This window comes from Montipora foliosa, chromosome 2 (assembly GCF_036669935.1).
Source record: "Montipora foliosa isolate CH-2021 chromosome 2, ASM3666993v2, whole genome shotgun sequence".
Classification (NCBI taxonomy): Eukaryota; Metazoa; Cnidaria; class Anthozoa; order Scleractinia; family Acroporidae; genus Montipora; species Montipora foliosa.
The window spans coordinates 826,651-842,164 of record NC_090870.1 but is presented as its reverse complement, the minus strand read 5'-3'; the positions used below and the strand labels follow the sequence as shown (position 1 = coordinate 842,164).

The window sequence follows — 15,514 nt, the reverse complement described above, 5'->3', positions numbered from 1 at the left end:
CATAAACGGTCCATATGGAAGTCTTCATTTTGGTTTCTTCCGCGAAGCTACCAGAGCGGATGAATCTAAATGTCTCCACACAACGATTAAGAACGGAAAAACAAACGCCTTGTTATTTTGAAAAACACATTTCCCTCACGACATTTTGCTTTTAACGATGTGCAATATATCAAGCGTTACGAAACTGCGAAGATATATGTAGGGACGTCGAAAGGAATTAACATTTAAACGAACTGTACATCGCAACAATTCTGTAACGTGCAGTGTATTAAAACGAAAAAAGCGCAGGTTGGAGAAAGTATCTCACTAAATGTTGTCTAACGGTTTGGAGTGAGCCCTATATTGCCCACACAACAATATTATTACTTTTCGGCGTTGTTGTTGGTGTGAGACGCCCACAAGAGCAATAAAGGGTAAGATTTTATCATGTTCAATCTTATGCAAAACCGTACTGACCTGTGATCGATGGAATGTTCCTACAGCCTTCAGGATTTGAAGAAGCTAGGACAAAAAGGACCTATCATTCAGTCTAGCTTACAACATAAGTTGACGCCCTTAACTAAGCTTGCTTTCTACAATTAACAGAGAAAAGATCCATGTGAATGAAATGAAGTGCACGAGTGCAGTGCTCCAAATGGATCACACTGATTTCCGTCCCATTCAGTTTGCATGCTTTATTCTGCTAGGACGGAATCTTGTAAGCGGAGGGACATATGTTCCAATCAAATTAAGACCGTTTTCACTTAGCGACACAAGCATAAGAAAAAGACGAACTGACTAGTTTTTAATCAGTCTTCTGCCCCTACAAGAGGTGCAAATGAACGAAACACTCGCTACTGAGATTTCGCAAGATGTTTCTTTTTATGCTTGCAGCTCACATAACAACAAGGCCTTAGAAGTACAAAAAATACATCTCTACTCGGTTGCCGGGGTTAACACTTGCCATCTCCTTGCAGTCACAAAGGTTTCCTCCCCTGAAACGCAAGACATTGGACCTGTGAAGTCCAGATGTGATAGGTGTGCCTATAATGAGACTTGTGCATCCCCACTGTTTGCGTAATCGAATTTCATGCGCAGTAAACTTGGTAGGAAATCTACTCTACTCTTCTTTCTGTCAAATATAATACGATACCATGACCCGAACGATACCTATCGCTTTGAACTTAATTTCTAACGTGGTGACATTGCATGGACGCAAACCTACCCCAGTTTGTCTGTCGAGACTGCTTAATTCAAAACCAAAGCCTGTTTTATAAACTGTGTTTCTCTGGTTCATATCTAAAATAAACAGCCATTTGAATGTTGCTTTGCTTTCGGCAGCTGTATCACCTTTTTTCCGCCTCAATATTGCAGCTGTAGTATATAAAGGCTCTTTTTAATTTAGATACAACGTCTCACCATAGTGCTTAGTCCATCCGGAACGAATTGCTCAAGATTGAAAAGAAGTAATCACTTTGTATTCTTCTAGCAAAGGTAGTATTCTTCGAAATGATCAAGGAACGGTACATTTCAGAGCTGCCGCATTTGTAAGTTAGGGCGCTTTCCATTTGACAGAACTGACCGGCAAGCCGGACAGGGTATTTGGCAGGACTAAAAGTTAACACGCTTCGAAGATGAAGACGCTCCTCCGGAAGAATACGAAGGATTATCATGCAAGTTTTCCTTCAAATTGTTGCGTTTTCTTTGGAAACTGACGAGTCTGGCAGGCCAGTTCTGACAAAAGGAAAGCGCCCTTAGTTTCTAAAAAATTAAATGTCTAGCGCGGTGCATGCAATTATCTTTACAACACCAAAAAAAGAATCTTTACAATCGCCGCGATTTAAAAAAGTACTCTGTTGAAGCGTTTTCGAGTATCGTCCACCGGCTAAAATGCTCTAGAACGCGCGGATGAAAACGAAGACTTCCAGAAAAGTTTCAAAATTAGTAAAAGGCTTTGTTCTGTGGACAGGTGAAAAAAGAATTTAGAAGTGTTTTGTTGTAATTTAAACCATTTAAAATCATGACGTGGCTCTTGTCTTCAAATGGTAAACATATTTCATATCTTTTAATTAATGCATTTTCCATGAGTTTCAACCATGCATTATTTGTCCGCAAAGTGGCCTCGAGAAGCCGCGGAGCTTCGAAGGCTAATGCAACAGTTTAAGCACAGTCTCGATACAAAATATCATTTCTCTATTTCAAATAATTTGAGCCCATGTATTATCGGCTGTAAACGTTTCCCATTCCGTTGGCCCGGGGATCATCTAGTTCCACTTATATTTTGTGCTTTGGATGTATAGGGTTTCCGAAAGTAACAATGATGTGACACTGAACTACTGAGACCTTTGCCTGCTCCAGGGATGGCGCAGTGGTGACAGCACTCGCCTCTCACCAACGTGGCCCGGGTTCGATTCCCAGACTCGGTGTCATATTTGAGTTGAGTTTGTTGCTTCTCTATTCTGCGCCGAGAGGTTTACTCCGGGTTCTCCGGTTTCCCCTCTCCTCAAAAACCAACATTTGACTGGATTTGTGTTAATTGCTAATTTCAGTTTACAGTGTCCCCAATTAGTGCTCCAGCGCTCGAACGATTAGACACTTAAACAAAGTTACTTTCCTTTCCTTTTACAAAGTTACTTTCCTTTAGGTGTTAAATAGATAACATATCATGATGGAGCACGCTTTTGTTACGTTTCCATGTTTTCACCTGTTCAATTTAAGGACTGCATAGGTCTCTACTTTTAAACCATATTTTTAAGGAAAGATTCCGTTTTCGGCGTTTTGACGACGACAAAATATGAAAACGTACCAGAAAAGAAAATTATCATTCATCTTTGCTTAATTGGTTATTGTTAGGCTCGTGGGAAAACTGTTAATTGGAAGTATAAATATCTCATGAAAAATCTTCCCTCAAAGCAAATTATCTCGGACGGAAGATCTGGAAACATCGAGGAAACTTTCTTCGTAAAATGTATGCATCAATTAAGTATTTAAACAAAAGATAAAGTTTTCAAGCAAAAGTCTTCAGTCACGTTCGCCAATAAGACAGAGCAATAAATAGCAGAGCAAGTTTTCGCTTTTGTGGATTTAAAGGTGGACCCTTTGGTTTCCCCAAGTTGTCGATGCTTTTTCTTCATCAATAACTTCAAGGTGCTCCTCAGAGAAAGCTTCTTACAAAAAAAGTAAGTAGACTTGAAATAAGTGCGAAAACAACAAAACTATGACTGAGCCCGGACTAATGGAATGCAAAACAAGCAATCTTGCGAGCCCGACAGTGTGAAAGATATAGCAAGTAAATAAGCACGACTGAACAATTTTCGGCAAAATTAAATTTTAGATCCCTCCATTCTTTAAGCGAAAACGGAGTATCGAGCGTGTTCGGTAAGACACCGTTATTTCAGGACTGATCTCGTTAGTCATCAGTGAGAGCAGATTATGCAATGCATCTTTGGCAATAAAGCAAGAACAATATTTTTTTTCAAACCAAAGGCTATAGTTTAGATGAAATGTACTGTGCCTCTCAAAAGGGGTTCGCCGCTACCCACGAAAAACATTGATCGTAAAACTTCGAATTTTCCAGTACCAATAAGTGACATGCGTCAGAGTCTCATTGCATGGCTTAAGGACAAAAAAGGTGGTTTCCCTTCAGTCAAAAAAAGTAGACAGTAGACTATGGATATGTTATTACTCAAGGCATTAATATTAATCTCAGTTTAATCTTTAAAAATAATGAAAATATTGAAGGTAATTGGAAAAATCAATCGTAATAGTATAAGAAACCCAAATTATTAACAATTAAACGCAAAAGCCACAACCCTTTGCGACCGTTAATGGTATGCATAATAAATAATTAAAGTAACTCCAATTTCATGGAAAATTTAAGTATTTTAGTCCCAACAAATAATCACAGCCTCGCAAAGTTTCGAAAGAAACAAGAATCTCTGTCATCATACATCCCTCTTATGCACTCTTGTAGTACTAAGCAAAAACGGAACTTTAAGAATTATTTCGTGTCTAGATTATCAAGAATTTGTTTCCTGATGACATCGATCAGCTGTTTTAATTATTAATATAGTACTTTTTGACACCGTTCAATTTGCAACTTCGTTTTCATGTCAGTGAATGGAGCTAGTGTATGGAATTGTTACAAAAGTAACCCGGCGGGACTGCAGAATTAACTCCACTTATTTCCGATAACTATCTATATGAACTTGCGGGATATTCACTTACATGAATGACCTTGTGTGCGGGACAAATAGCAGCAAAGTGACCCAATCTTTATCACAGTTTAGTCGTAATATTTCATTTAAGTTTTATAAGCGAGATCAGAAATAGCATTTTTAGCATTCAGCATTTGTAAAGACGATTGCAATCACTGTCTTACATAAAAGAAAATTCAAGTATTTTTTAAAGGAAGCCGATGCTACCATAAAAGTGAAACCAAGCTTTTCTGTATATATCAATCACAAGAAGCATACTCACTGCCGGAAAACGAAAGTCTACCATAGAAAAGTATTTAATTATTTAGCATAATTTAAGCTGATTCTCTGCCTTTTATTGATTCACAATTAATTCTTTCTGCCGACCATTTTTATCTGTAAAATTTGTTTTGTCGTGGAAAAAACTTGAGATAAACTAACACCTTAGACAAATATCCCAACCAGGAGAAACTAATCAAGAAAAAAGTAGTTACCGAAGGTGAAACTGTGAAGATTTCAAGGCCAAAACAAAGTACAATTGATTTTTGGGATCCTGACCGGGGAATCAGAGCTCGCTATTTGAGCCAAATGCGACGAAATTCGTCTTTGAATTTCAGTCCAACGTCCTTTTCTTGCCATCTCTCGTAAGCGGCTACTTAATTAGAGTCATCCCATGCATGCCAAGTGCATTGGAAAGTCCTCCCGTACTCACTACTTCATTTACGGTAACCTTGAACAAGTACCTGAATGAAATGATCTATAATGATATCTCGTTGTAGACATGAACTATTTGCGTGTATTTCATTCAGTATCGTAACCAGCCATTGTGCTCTTAGCTTGTCACTCTGAGAAGATTGTCTCTTCAAGGCCGAAGTCATTCTTTCGTTTGCTCGTTTGTCGTTTATCTGTCCATTGTGCGTTCGTTTGTTCCTTAAGCTTCTTTGTTCTGTCCTTCCTTCCATTCTACCTACCTTCAAGTTCTTTCCAGCCTTCTTACCTCCCTCTATCCATCCATCCAACCCTCCTTCACTCTATTTTAATCATATATTCATTTTATTATTCATTCCCACTTATTTTTCCTTCCCTTTACTAAATAAACTAAGATAATACATCTTACTAACTTCGTTGTCGTTTTTCAAATTCAGGTCCTTAGTGATAGCTCTCTGGGGAATTCGTCCACTATAATAATTAGTATCTCGATCTTGCATGCTGGCTGAGAGTTAAAAAGACAAAGGAAAAGTCCCTTCGAGACTGGCAATTTGTACGAAAGTGGGTAACAATTAGCATCTACAGCTTTGAGGTTCAATGTGATTTTTGGCATTTGGCAAGAGGCCAGACAAGAGAAAACTAGACCCTGATCTACACCTTCACTTTTCAATCTCAAATGGGTTTAGGAAACAACACGAAGATGGAAAACTCCACAAGTTTCTTGGATAAGATTGTAACAGAAGAGTTGGCAATAGTGGTCTCTCTTTATGCGTTTTTGTTGTTTACCGTAGTATCAGGAAATGGACTTGTTCTGGTTGCATTTTCGATTAACGAAAGACTCAGGACCGCGACCAATAAACTTATAATTGGCTTGGCTGTAAGTGATATTCTGGTTGGTTTTGTATCCATTCCGTGCTGGCTGAACATCACCATATCACTGCAAAAACGAATTCCAGTTAGCTTTGTCACGTATCAGTCTTACATCACATTTGACATCTTCATTGGCAGTGCATCTATTCTTCAACTTACCGCTCTCAGCATCGAAAGATGTCATGCAATCGTGCGACCGTTACATCACAGAACATTATCGAAGAAAGTATATTATGTCATGTTCGCTGTCCCGTGGCTTTATTCGGTCACCATAGCTTCCTTGCAGCCAGTGCAGTTTAGACGATGGCAAGATATTTACACACTAATTATGACAACGACATGCTTTTTTATTCCTTTTGTCACAATTTTCATCTCATACTTCTTAATTTACCGTTACGCACGTTGCCAACCGATTGCGAAGCATCGATCTGAAAGAAAAGCCTACAAAAAGGATTTGCGATTATCGGTGACTCTTGCAGTCATCGCTGGCCTCTTTGTTGTTGCTTGGTTACCATTGTTTGTCTTGACACTGATTGGCACTTATTGCCCACAATACCTCCCAGCCACGGAATGGACAGCACGTTTGCTTCAATTTGCCAAATTCTGTCACTATAGCAACAGCGCCCTCAACCCGCTGGTTTATGCAAGCCGGAACAATGAAATGATCCGAACATTGCGCTTTATGGCACATAGACTGTTATGCAAGGAGACGCAGTCACCACGGGTTTTAAATAGGTCTTCATCTTACAGATTAAGCACTAGAAGAAGTTATGTCTCCAGATCATCGGAGAGAAAGCTGAGCGGCAGCTCAGTAAGAGCTTCTACCAAATCATCTTCAGAGAAAACTTCATCTGTTAAAACTATTTCAGGAAGTAGAAGTACTGGATCTCTCAAAGAGACGTTGGATACCAGTAGTCGGAAAAAAAGCGTATCCCGATGATGGTTACGTATTCCACTGTTTAGCTTTAAGTTAGAGGGACGTCTGTCTCGTTTCGTAAATTAGTTAGCGTAGCGCTGTGCCCACGGCACCAACAAGAAAGAGGCGCTTTGGATATTCTCTATTTCTTTTCAACTTACATATTTTTGCGTTATAGGAACCGAAGAGTCTGTCAGCAGGCTCTTATTTAAGTTTCTTGCAAGATAAAACCATGCGGCGGAAAAGCAACTAAGAGACTGGAACGAGATTTCAGACCCAATCTTCTCGACGCTTTGCCGACGCGGTTTAGCCGAGTATTCACCATTCGCATGATTCTCGCTGACATGAGAAACTGACATTTCACCATTTGGCCACCCTGTTTTTGACATGTCTTATACGTAGGTTTACAACGCACTCCCCTTGTTTTCACAAGTTGGACATACTGAAAAAAAATTACTTTCATACTGTTTTAAATGTACGAAATCGGGCTGAAATATCCGCTCAAGGTGGAAAGAATTTTTACAAAGTCTATCAGTGAGTTAAAGGTAAAGATTGCTAACTAGTTTAAAAACTGAAGGTACGTTACAATTTTTTTTTCACCAAATGAACAACGTTTTCGGGTTTACTACTCAAAACACACCCTGCCAACAGAGTCTTTCTTAACTCGACTAGAAAAAATTGAGGACTCTGCACAAATCGTGTAAAATTTTTGTTGAGAGTGCGTAAGCCGTTGCTTGGAGACAGTTTCAAACCCAGGCCAAGTCTTGATTGCAATCCTAGACGCCATATTGATTTTCGTAATGAAGGCTCGATTTTGACCCTCGCCTTCTCAAAAATATGATACGCGCGCTGCCTAAACTGGTTTGACCGGAGTGACTCGCCCAGAAACTTGGGCTGCCGCGACTAAAAAGACTTGATACGATTTCTGCAGACTTGGTATTTCTCGCCCTCTGGTGAATTTTAGAGAGGCTCTGCTCGCAGGGTACTCAAAACAATGCCAAAAAGCAGTTTTCACAAAAAGTTGCGTTTTAAAAATCAAGGAAAGGTGTTTATACACTTCATACCAAGTTTTTTCCGCGAGCGATTTTATGAGGCCTCCATAGATTTTTTATCGCAATCAGGTCAAATTTCATACTGTGTTCGATACTTCGCAGGAATCAGTCTTCGTTAACATTGTTCCTTTAAACTTTAACACGAGATTGTGGCCTCGTTTCCAATACTTGTGGTCTACAAATTTGCATTGTATTGTAATTATGTATTGTAAATAACATTAGCGTATAAGTCTTGCCCTAGTAAGGGTGCTTGTGTTCTGTGTTCGAGTGCTTATGTGTGTACTCCTAGTACTCAGTGCACTTTATTTTGTTCTTGTAATGTCTTGATCCGTTTTTGCAAAAAATAATAATAATAAAAGTAAAATTTAAAAAGATAAAGCTTTCTGAAATCAAATGTCAAAGAAATTTTTCAGCTGATCTTGAGGTTAAACGATAAGCATAGAGATCACAAGTTACTTGCAAATACATGTATAAAATTAAGTTGGCTTTCTGCTAGGGAAGAGCCAATCTTAGTGTTATAAAAATTAGTTAAAATGAGCTTTTTAAGTCGGTGGTAAAAAAGATGATTTTTTTCATAAATTGAAAGTAAAATAATAGGAGAGTAAAGTGTAGGAATGAAAATGCGTGCGTTATTAACTTTGCTTTTTATAGGAAGCCGCAGTGGTTGTCAGAGCTCCAATTTTTTTTCATTTGCAAGTTTCATTTGCAAGTTTCGGGACTTCCGAGAAACGGGCTCCTGGGGCCTGTTTCTCGAAAGTCCCGAAAAGTTTTCGGGCCCGAAAAGCCATTTGTGAAACTGCCAAACGCTTGTTTTGGAAAGTCAACCTTTTAACATGTTTTAAACGTAATAAAAAGAAAAATGACTGTGAAGTTTGATGACTTAAATCCTCTCCGTTCTTGAGATACAAAGGAAATTGTGACACCCGAAACACGCCCGAAAAGTTCCGGGACTTTCGAGAAACGGGCCCCTGGTTCGTTTGTACTCAGTGTCACAAGCATAAGCAACTTTCTTAAAGTCATATGCGTTAATTGCTCATTAGAACGGTTTTTTGGGACACTAGACACTATATCGCTAACTAAAAAAAAAGGCTTGTCTTTCATATATCGGATTCGAGATATTATTAATGTCCATGAAACAAAAGAACAAAGCGAATATAACAACACCTAATTAGCACGGCCTAATCGGAATTCATTCCCAAGTGACCAAAAACAAAATGCTGCCCGGTACCTGCAGAAAGACCCACAACAATGCTTCTTTTGTCCTCCACCATTTCAGTCCGGTATATGAAAGTCTACCCGAAAAAATTATCCGCTCATGTCGCTTGAACTTGAGCTAAATACACCTGTGCCTTGGTGAACGTAGCTTTAGTTTAATACTAACCTTAGAGACCCAGGAGCAGAAGGAGAAATCGCAAGCAAACTCAGGAATGGTGAGAATTTCATCACAAGATCTAACGTTTCATAAGGTCTACCAACCAACTGCCCTGGACAGGATGGTAATTTGTGTTACGATAAAGGTTATCACAAACTAGCAGAATCAATTTTAATTGATTATAGATTAAATTATATAGAATTATAATTAAACACAAATTATAAATTACTGAAAATAAAAGAGATCTTGGCGCCTCAAACATTTTGCGTCTGAAACTAAGTCTTTCAAAGCTTTTAACATTCGCAAACCATCTGTTTTTTACCGAATATTTTTTGACGGTGCACTCTCGTCAAACGAACTCGAGTAATCAGACTAGTTCATATTCCTTAACATATGCACGACATACTTATGATGAACGCTTGCACTATTGAATTTGCTACGTGTACTATGGTGTAGGTGAATTGGATATATGAGTATCCCTTCGGAAGAGACGTCGAGGAAACTGATTTTTGGACAAATACTGAGTTTAATAAGTCTATGTTTTTCGCTTTTCAAACTACAAAGGAAATAAAATAACATAAGTTACAAAGTTTTCCAAAACACAACTAACTGCAAGAAAAGCCAAGGGATACAAGAAAACTACTTACAATTCTGGTTGCCTTCTCTTCTGACTTTATGAGGCGAGGCACGTATCTATTTATACTCTCACAAAAATATGCGTGATATGTAAAACACGTTTCTTTTCACACGTACCTATTATTCCTTTTATAAGTTCCATCTTTAAGCCAAAAATATATGCGTTATGCAAAACACTTCCCCCCAGTGCGGAGGTATAATTAAATTTCCATTAATTAGACTGAGCAGCTTAATTTGACGTGTTTATTTACTTAAGTCGGATTATCTAATTCCTCTTTGGTAGCAATTAGGCATAATTTGTGAATAGGTCTGTCGTAGACTGCATTTGCTGTTTTTATCTTTGCTTTCCTCACGAGTCCGTCGTCGCCAGGAAATGTTTCGAGTACAACTGCCATCTTCCATGTTCTTCTGGGAGTAGGTTCCGTCTCCAAAACAAGATCTCCTTCTCTGAGGTTCTCTCTCTTTCGGTACCATTTGTTCCTGGGTAGCAGGTCTGGTGCAAAATACTTCAGCCAACAGTTCCAAAATTCGTGTACACGCTTTTCAGTGCTCCTAACGAGATCCCTTGGATTCACTTTTGATTGCTCTTCTGGCACAGGAGGTGGAAAATGATTCCCGATTAAAAGGTCGTTTGGCGTGACGGGTGGACCTTCCCAAATACCATTGGAACTGGGATAAAGCGGTCGCTGATTTACGAGACAGGTGACTTGTGCCAGAAAGGTTCTCCATTGTTCTTCTGTGAGGACTTGGGTCTTGAACGAAACTTCCAGTGCTCTTCGTACAGATTTGATAAGACTTTCTACTACACCATTTTGATGGCTGGCTCGTGGAACATTCCAGTTCCAGTGAAACGTACAAGAAAATTCGTCACAAACGGCACTCTGGATTCTTGGGATGTCCCATTCTTGCATGGTTTCCTTTAAGTAGTGTTGAGCACCAATAAAGTTTGTTCCACAGTCAGACCAACAGTTGTTTGGATTTCCTCTCAAGGACGTGAACCGTCTGAAGGCCATGAGAAAGGTATCTGTGCTTCTGTCTGTTACTAACTCTAGATGAACTGCTCTAGTAGTCATGCAGGAAAAGATAATTGCATGTGCTTCCTTTAATGTTTTCCGACCAACTCTGATCTGCAGCGGGCCAAACATGTCGATTGCCGTGTTGCAGAATGCTGGGAATCCCACTGCAACTCTTAGCCTAGGGAGCTGGCCCATCAGTTGCTCTAATGGCTTTCTTCTTAACTTCTTGCAGGTCACACATTTTGCCGTAAGATGCTTCGCCATGTGACGTACGCCTATAATCCAAAAACGACGTCTGGATTCGTAAATGAGGCTTTTGCTGCCGCAATGAGCTCGCTTTTCGTGAAGGTGGTAGAGAAGAAGGTGAACTAGTCGATGTCCTTTCGGGAGGATAATTGGATTGCGGAGCTCGTTTGGTAGAGATCTGATATTTTCCAGCCTTCCGTGTGCGCGTAATAATCCTTGCTCGTCCTCAGATGGAATCAACTTTTTGTCTATGTTATCTTTGTCCAGGCTTTGTTGGCTCCATTTAAATAGCCAAAGTTCTGCTTGTGATAACTCTTTCAGTAATATTACGTCTCGATTTTTTACTTTTGTTCTTGCGTTGCTGATAAACCTCAAAACATATGCCATGACTTTCCTGGCTTTTCTGAACGTTGAGCACGATTTCATCAAATGTTCCATGATAGGGTTTCCGACAACTTGTTTCTGATCAACTGGGTCCTGAACAAATTCGTGGAAGGTCTCTGTCGTCGTGACTTGCACACATTTCGTATCTGATGACTTCCTTTCCTCATTGTTTGGTGCGCTTTCTTTGAAGGCGGGCCACTCTTCTTCTGGCTTCCTCAAGAATTTGGGACCTTTTAACCGGTCTTCCGAGGCTTCTGGCGCAATCCCTTTGGTTAAGGCATCGGCTGGGTTGTGGTTTGACTTAACAAAATGAAATTCTTCTGGGTCAATCGTTTCCTGAATTTCAGCTACTCGAACTGAGACAAATGGCTTGAACTTTCTTAGGCAGATTTTTAGCCATGACAACACGATCTGGAATCTATCCAGAACATTCTTTTGCAGTTGCTGATTCCAGCAAATTCTAATGCTTCCTTGCATGTCTTATATACTCTCGCGAGTGAGAGGCATCCCATGAGTTCTAAACGAGGTGTTGACTTCTTCTTCAATGGGGACACAAATGCTTTAACCAAGATTGGTGTACAGGTGTAAGTTCCATTAGAAAGCTTCCATCTTAGAAACAGGACTGAGCCATAAGCTTTCTCTCCCGCGTCGCAGAATCCATGGATTTCTGGTAATTCAACTGCATCGTCTGGTTTGAGCTTTCTACTGAATTCGTACTTGAGAAGTTGGTTAAGTACTTGAACATTCATCTTCCATCTTAACTGAATTGAGTCTGGGAGGATATCGTCCCAAGAGTAACCTGTGTTCCATAGTTCTTGTAGAGCAATTCTGAACTCGATGGTTGTTGGGATTACGAGTCCTATTGGATCCCATAGTTGTGCAAGATATGCAAGGCAATTCCTCTTTGTGATTGGACTCTCACTTGTAGCAATTTCATTCTTTTTGAAAGAAAATGTATCCTTTGCTTTGTTCCACTTGTGACCAAGAAAATCCACGACAGTTTGATCTGACTGATCAATGTTCTGGTTGTTCGAGTTCCACTCTTTGACTTGAAAGCAGCCTGTGGCAAGTATGGAATCTATCTCGTTTGTGATTTGCTTGCTTCTTTCTTCATTTTCTTTAGATCCTCCAATGTCATCGACATAGACATGTTTACGGAGTTCTTCAGCAGCTTCTGGAAAACGATCTTGAGAAGCTTTTGCCAAGGTGTTGATAGCTCCAGCAGCGATGTCTGGGGCCGGTTTATCTCCGAAGTTCAACCTTTTCCACTGATAAATTCTAGCCATCTCATATTCGTTTGGTCTCCATAAGAAACGGTGAAAGACTTGATCTTCTGGATGGATCATCACTTGGTTGAACATCTTTCGGACGTCTCCGGTATATGCTACATTATCATACCGCCAAGCCATTAACACGTTTAATAAACTGTTAATGTAGTTCGGTCCCTTTTCCAGGTGGTCATTGAGGGATTTTCCGTTTGGGCCTTTCGCACTTGCATCAAATACTAGTCTGACTTGGGTTGTTCTGTCGGGCGTGAACACCACTTGTAAAGGAAGATACCATTCTGGCTGATTGTGATTCACGTCTGAAAGGGGTATTTCCGTGATGAAGTCTAGCTCTAGCAGCTTTTGAACCTCAGAGTCGATTATTTCGGTGCAATCCTTTTCCTTGAAAGACTTTTCAGAGGAAATCATTCTCTTGTAAGCAGCGTCGTAGTTAGATTCATTTGGAGGTCCATCTTCTCTCCAAGGCATTCGAACTTGTACCCTTCCGTCGACGATTTTGGTGGACTCCGAAATCGATTTGATAAACTTGTTCTCCTGGAGATCGCTATCTCTACATGTACAAAGTTCGGTTGGTCTTACTCCCATCAAATCTTGTGTTAGAAGTTTCTTCATGTCCTCTAGCACGCTGACTGTTCCAACATCCACTGAACTAATTCTTGTCGACTGCCGATTTACTGGACCGGCAAATGGTCCGATGATATACCACCCGAAGCAATTTCGTTTAGCTATCGGCTCTCCACTTTTCCCTGAGATCACATGCACATCATTGAAAGCGTCTGCAAAATCTGTACCAATCAACAAGTCTACTGTTCCGCCTGATAAATGCAAATTGTTTGAGATTGGTTTTAAATGAGGATAACTTTCTAATGCCGTTCTTGAGACCGTTCTTGCTGAACTGCATGGCTTGTTAATGGCATAAGCTTGCATAGATTTCTGAACGCTTTGTTCCAGAGTCGAGGAAACAGCTAGATCGATGAGCTCTGATTCCTCAGACTTTTTTTGACCGCCTGCGAGGTTCATCGTGAGATGTGTTTTGTAACCACAAATTCCAAGTTTCTTTGCAACATTCTTCGAGATGAAACTTGTGTTTGAACCACTATCGAGCATAGCTAATACTTCGATGTAATTTCCGTCTTTGTCTTTTATCTTCACCATTTGGACAGGGCAAATAGTGAGAACGCTTCTTTTCCCTTGAATATTGTAATTACAGGCTTCTTGGCTTGTATTTGAAGCTGTTGCGTTTTCAGGATCTTGCCTGGATTCTCTTGTTGACGTGTCTTCGTTATGTAAGGAACGGTGATGGCGTCGAGTGCATTTGTTGCAAGTAGTGCCATCAGGTTTTTTGCAAATGTTCGTGTGATGAGCTCTTAGGCATTTCCTGCAGCGATTGTTTTGTTTTACGATTTCCCATCTTCGGTTTACATGTACCTTTTGGTAAGTGGGACATGCTGAAAGTAGGTGTCTTATTTCGCATCCAAGCGGGCATTTCTCGTCGGTATTTGTCTCGCTTTCATTGGCATGATTATCGGAACGAATGCCTGAATTACTTCGTTGATAATTAGTTTCTCTTTTGATTCGCGATCGTAGACTTGCTTCATTCAGTAGCCAATCAATCAGATTTGACACGTTTTCTCCTTTACCCGTGCGTTGCATTTCGCGGCCAAATTCAACATTGTCATTTCCATCTAATTTGGACAGTAATTGTGACATGACAAAGGAAGCTTCAGAGGAACTTGTTACAGGACAACCGTTTTGTTCCATGTTATTTACGAAGCTTTGGATTCTTGATGCGTAACGAGAAAGTGAGAATGAGTCGCTTTTGACAGGTCTGAGATTAGTAATTTCATTCAGCAACGTGTCCATTAATTTTCTTTCATCACCAAATTCCGTATCTAGAATTTTCCACGCCTGCTCTATGGACGTACTTGGCTTGACTTGATCGGACCAAAAGGAGTTCTTTGGAAGCGCTTTTCTGAGTCGCTGAAGCTGTTCGTCATCGTCTTGCTTGTATTTAATCATCCAATATGTAAATTCGCGTTTCCAAGTGGCATAAGTTTTCCTGTTGCCATCCCATGTCGGAACTGACAATTTCTCAAGTCCTTGATTAGAGTTCTTTTGCGAGCCTAACACTTCGGTCATTTTTGTCACTGCTTCTGCCATAACATCAAGCGCATTGTGTTCTACGGACGATTTTTTAACATTCCACGCCTTTTGATAAGTTGCGAATTTTTCACTGCAATGTAGAAAATCAACTTTGACTTTTTCTCCGAGCTCTCGATTAGCTTTCGTTAACTCTTCCGCGCCTTCTGTGCTAGCTTCACACAACTTTTCCGCAATTGCCTCTTGTTGCTTTTTAACGCTTCTGTACTTAATTTCTACTTCCTTGTAAACGTTTTCGAGTATACTTATCACTGGTTGGATTTCGAAAAGCACGTTAAATTCTTCGAGAAGATCGTGTAAAGAGACTATTGCACTGTCCCTTTTTGCAATTAGCGTTGTTACGTCAACCTTAGGAGGCATTTTTCCACGCAACTATTTGGCGACTAAATTGCTTAAACTTACTAACAGTGTAGTACGTTGTACTATATACTTAGATAACTTATAGATTTCGTCGATTACTTGTAATGAGTAATGAAAAAATATTTTAACTATTGCTCGCGATAATTATCGTAAGGAATCAAACTCCGAAAAGCTCTTGAAATTACATATAAACTGGAATTTATTGCGAGTCTTAGGAAATAAACTGCAATGTCACACTTCAAGAGTTCTCACATATCTCAGTTCGACAGTTTTCAAACTTCAATTGATTGTCGGATGCCACAGAGCCAACAGCTAATGGAACTCCTGAACTTG

At 39.9% G+C, this 15,514-nt stretch overlaps 3 protein-coding genes across 8 annotated transcripts in view; 1 reads left to right on the top strand and 2 right to left on the bottom strand.

Moving 5' to 3' along the window:
* LOC137988568 (histamine H2 receptor-like) overlaps positions 1–15,514 on the top strand; it is a 37,315-nt gene that overhangs the window by 20,681 nt on the left and 1,120 nt on the right. For 4 of the 6 annotated variants that reach the window (XM_068834561.1, XM_068834574.1, XM_068834571.1 and 1 more), the window contains exon 2: positions 5,321–9,549. In XM_068834561.1, the coding sequence (XP_068690662.1) occupies positions 5,560–6,693 (1,134 nt within the window). In that variant the 5' untranslated portion in view covers positions 5,321–5,559 and the 3' untranslated portion in view covers positions 6,694–9,549. Of the gene's footprint in view, positions 1–392; positions 414–3,065; positions 3,159–5,320; positions 9,550–15,514 lie in introns of those variants that run through there. The other 2 variants (XM_068834580.1, XM_068834568.1) reach the window with 2 other exon arrangements.
* Positions 9,981–11,429, bottom strand: LOC137988282 (uncharacterized). Its single transcript, XM_068834323.1, has one exon. It carries the CDS (start codon positions 11,427–11,429, stop codon positions 9,981–9,983), a length of 1,449 nt encoding a protein of 482 aa, XP_068690424.1.
* LOC137988274 (uncharacterized) lies at positions 11,768–15,181 on the bottom strand. The gene has a single exon (XM_068834316.1). The coding sequence runs from the start codon at positions 15,179–15,181 to the stop codon at positions 11,768–11,770; it is 3,414 nt and encodes a 1,137-aa protein (XP_068690417.1).

Excerpts from the sequence above, each read along its gene's own strand:
- LOC137988274 (XM_068834316.1), bottom strand. The coding sequence starts at position 15,181 with ATGCCTCCTAAGGTTGACGTAACAACGCTAATTGCAAAAAGGGACAGT.
- LOC137988282 (XM_068834323.1), bottom strand. The coding sequence starts at position 11,429 with ATGGAACATTTGATGAAATCGTGCTCAACGTTCAGAAAAGCCAGGAAA.